This window comes from Eurypyga helias, unplaced genomic scaffold (assembly GCF_000690775.1).
Source record: "Eurypyga helias isolate BGI_N326 unplaced genomic scaffold, ASM69077v1 scaffold23558, whole genome shotgun sequence".
Lineage (NCBI taxonomy): Eukaryota > Metazoa > Chordata > Aves > Eurypygiformes > Eurypygidae > Eurypyga > Eurypyga helias.
This window is the reverse complement of record NW_010269189.1, coordinates 2,830-4,125: the sequence shown is the minus strand read 5'-3', so window position 1 is coordinate 4,125 and position 1,296 is coordinate 2,830. Positions and strand designations below refer to the sequence as shown.

Here is a 1,296-nt window from a genome sequence, read left to right as displayed (position 1 = left end):
CAGCAACGGCAGCGCCAGCTCAGCATCCTCAGGGAAGCGCCGGCACCCACCGCCCCGCTGCCTCCTGCCCGCAGCGGGGACGCGGCTTTGCCTCCCGGGCCAGGGAGGGGAAGGTTTGCGGGAAGAATTAAAAGGGGATCAAATAAAACTGCTGCTGCCCCCCACCGCCCCAGCACGCTCGTTGCCTCGGCCAGGGAGCCGGTGCGACGCGGGATTTATTCCCGTCACCCTGCGGATCTCGTTAAAGGGACGAATAGCGAGGGGAACGGCTGGGGGGAAGCGAAGGAAGCTCCGAGTTGAGGATTTAAGACTTGTTGCACCAGTGGCTTGTGTTTGGAGCCCTTTGCTGGGGGGGAGGGGGGGGGGGAGGGGGCTGCACATCAACGCGGGGTCCAAACTGAGCGAGACCCCGAGGGACGAAGGAGGGAGCAGAGGCGGCAGACACGGCTGGATGAAGGTCTGGGGAAGCCTGGGCTGGGGTAGGTGGGGATGGGGACAAAGCTCCTTCCACCTCACGGGTAGAAACCTCAGCCAAACACACCGCTCCATCGCGCCACAAAATTAAACTGCCCTGCTCTGCTGACTCCAAGCTCCTCACACTTCAAGCCCAACAGAGGAGAAACATGACCTTAACTCAGGCTTTTCCAGAGCCTGACTGAGAGCAGGAGCCCCTTTCTCAGAAAAATCCAAGGAGCCCTCAGAGATCAGCTCCCCGAGCCAAGCATCGCCTCTGCCACCCCTCTTCTGGGCAGAGCTGCTGCCTCGACCCCACGGCTCCTGCAAGCACTGAGCCTCTCTGCCCACCGGTACCCGGGTCTTGCCCGAAACCCCCCAGCACCTGCTTCGGGCCACCGGATCCCGTTGGGACCCTGGGCTGGGTTTGGAGCTCCGTGGAGCTGGGGACAGCCTCGCGCCGAGCCCCAGGACATGGGGCTCACACCGGAGCTGGCCACACTTCGCTACCTGCTGGGACAACAGCCTGCACCCTGCGTTGGCGTTTCACCGTACAAAGAGCTAAAGGGAGGCGTGGGCGGGTCCTACGTCGCCACGGAAAACTGCTCACCTTCACCAGCGTGGCCACGTAGCACTTGAAAGCGGCCAGTTGGGCTCCGGACAGCGCGGCGGCACGGGCGGCTTCCACCCGCAGGGAGTAGTGCAGGGTGGACTCCAGGTCGGCCATGTACACCTTGGAGCTGGGGAGGGCAGCACGAGACGAGGGGCCATCAGCACCTTCATCACTACCCCCAGGGACCCACTCGGGGTTGTTTTTTTTATTTTTTCCCCCCAGGGAAAACA

General features: G+C 63.0%; 1 protein-coding gene across 1 annotated transcript in view; it reads right to left on the bottom strand.

Annotated features, from left to right (window-relative positions):
* The window catches only part of QSOX1 (quiescin Q6 sulfhydryl oxidase 1), a gene marked incomplete at its 3' end in the record, with an annotated part of 5,269 nt that overhangs the window by 1,851 nt on the left and 2,122 nt on the right, over nucleotides 1-1,296 (bottom strand). The window contains exon 6 of the mRNA XM_010158025.1: nucleotides 1,064-1,230. Within this exon, the coding sequence (XP_010156327.1) occupies nucleotides 1,064-1,230 (167 nt within the window). The remainder of the gene's footprint in view (nucleotides 1-1,063; nucleotides 1,231-1,296) is intronic.